Source organism: Trematomus bernacchii, unplaced genomic scaffold, assembly GCF_902827165.1.
Source record: "Trematomus bernacchii unplaced genomic scaffold, fTreBer1.1, whole genome shotgun sequence".
In the NCBI taxonomy this organism is placed as follows: Eukaryota; Metazoa; Chordata; class Actinopteri; order Perciformes; family Nototheniidae; genus Trematomus; species Trematomus bernacchii.
In genome coordinates this window covers 186795-189294 of record NW_022987793.1, presented here as the reverse complement: position 1 = coordinate 189294, position 2500 = coordinate 186795, and the positions used below count along the sequence as shown (strand labels likewise).

The 2500-nt window shown below is 49.8% G+C and overlaps 1 protein-coding gene across 1 annotated transcript in view; it reads left to right on the top strand.

The window, feature by feature from the left end:
• cped1 (cadherin-like and PC-esterase domain containing 1) overlaps positions 1-2500 on the top strand; it is a 30248-nt gene that overhangs the window by 10083 nt on the left and 17665 nt on the right. Inside the window, 2 exon segments of the mRNA XM_034149827.1 lie at positions 1491-1575; positions 1664-1733. Of these exon segments, the coding sequence (XP_034005718.1) occupies positions 1491-1575; positions 1664-1733 (155 nt within the window).

Here is a 2500-nt window from a genome sequence, read left to right as displayed (position 1 = left end):
AGAGGGTGAGACTCACCTGTAAACTCACCTGAGAGCCAATCAGAGGGTGAGACTCACCTGTTCACTCACCTGAGAGCCAATCAGAGGGTAAGACTCACCTGTTCACTCACCTGACAGCCAATCAGAGGGTGAGACTCACCTGTTCACTCACCTGACAGTCAATCAGAGGGTGAGACTCACCTGAGAGCCAATCAGAGGGTGAGACTCACCTGTTCACTCACCTGACAGCCAATCAGAGGGTGAGACTCACCTGTTCACTCACCTGACAGTCAATCAGAGGGTGAGACTCACCTGAGAGCCAATCAGAGGGTGAGACTCACCTGTTCACTCACCTGACAGTCAATCAGAGGGTGAGACTCACCTGTTCACTCACCTGACAGCCAATCAGAGGGTGAGACTCACCTGTTCACTCACCTGACAGTCAATCAGAGGGTGAGACTCACCTGACAGTCAATCAGAGGGTGAGACTCACCTGAGAGCCAATCAGAGGGTGAGACTCACCTGTACACTCACCTGAGGGCCAATCAGAGGAACACCTGTACACTGACTTGTAGTCTCACCTGGCAACTCACCTGACAGCCAATCACAGACTGGCTGAGAGTCACCTGTAGACTCACCAGAGAGCCAATCAGAGACTCACCTGTAGACTCACCTGTAGTCTCACCTGTAGTCTCTGTAGTCTCACCTGTAGTCTCACTTGTACACTCACCTGTAGTCTCATCTGTCTCACCTGTAGTCTCACCTGTAATCTCACCTGTAAACTCACCTGTAGTCTCAGTTGTAGTCTCACCTGTAGTCTCACCTGTAGTCTCACCTGTAATCTCACCTGTAGTCCCAGTTGTAGTCTCACCTGTAGTCTCACCTGTAGTCTCACCTGTAATCTCACCTGTAGTCCCAGTTGTAGTCTCACCTGTAGTCTCACCTGTAGTCTCAGTTGTAGTCTCACCTATAGTCTCACCTATAGTCTCACCTGTAATCTCACCTGTAGTCTCAGTTGTAGTCTCACCTGTAGTCTCACCTGTAGTCTCACCTGTAGTCTCACCTGTAATCTCACCTGTAGTCTCAGTTGTAGTCTCACCTATAGTCTCACCTGTAGTCTCACCTGTAGTCTCAGTTGTAGTCTCACCTATAGTCTCACCTATAGTCTCACCTGTAATCTCACCTGTAGTCTCACCTGTAATCTCACCTGTAGTCTCAGTTGTAGTCTCACCTATAGTCTCACCTATAGTCTCACCTGTAATCTCACCTGTAGTCTCACCTGTAGTCTCACCTGTAGTCTCAGTTGTAGTCTCACCTATAGTCTCACCTGTAATCTCACCTGTAGACTCATCTCTCACCTATAGTCTCACCTATAGTCTCACCTGTAGTCTCACCTGTAGTCTCACCTGTAGTCTCACCTATAGTCTCACCTGTAATCTCACCTGTAGACTCATCTCTCACCTATAGTCTCACCTGTAGTCTCACCTGTAGTCTCACCTGTGTGTCCTCAGGTGAACCTGTTGCCGGCGGTGATGGAGGCGTTCTCTGATGCAGGTGGAGGTCTCTGTGTCTTCTACACTCGCTCACACCTGTCAGGTGAGGCTCACAGGAAACCGTCACCTGACTTTTGTGTCCGTCTGCTCTTTGTAAATAAAGTTTATTTAGACTCTTTTTTGTGTTCCAGGAACTCAGTTTCCCATGAGGCCAGAGGCCTGTGGGTCGACCAATCAGAAGCCGCCGTTACCTGCGGACAGGTGAGGACACTATGATATGAATATTAATAATCTTCAAGTGAGCCTTAGCCCCTCACCTGTCTGTCTGGTAACCTGTCTGATCACCTGTCTGTCATACAGCCCCTCACCTGTCTGATCACCTGTCTGATCACCTGTCTGATCTCCTGTCTGATCTCCTGTCTGATCTCCTGTCTGTCATACAGCCCCTCACCTGTCTGATCACCTGTCTGATCTCCTGTCTGATCACCTGTCTGATCACCTGTCTGATCACCTGTCTGTCATACAGCCCCTCACCTGTCTGATCACCTGTCTGATCTCCTGTCTGATCACCTGTCTGATCACCTGTCTGATCTCCTGTCTGATCACCTGTCTGATCACCTGTCTGATCACCTGTCTGTCATACAGCCCCTCACCTGTCTGATCACCTGTCTGATCACCTGTCTGATCACCTGTCTGATCTCCTGTCTGATCTCCTGTCTGATCTCCTGTCTGTCATACAGCCCCTCACCTGTCTGATCACCTGTCTGATCACCTGTCTGATCTCCTGTCTGATCTCCTGTCTGATCACCTGTCTGTCATACAGCCCCTCACCTGTCTGATCACCTGTCTGATCACCTGTCTGATCACCTGTCTGATCACCTGTCTGATCTCCTGTCTGATCACCTGTCTGATCTCCTGTCTGATCACCTGTCTGATCACCTGTCTGATCACCTGTCTGATCACCTGTCTGATCACCTGTCTGATCACCTGTCTGATCACCTGTCTGATCACCTGTCTGATCTCCTGTC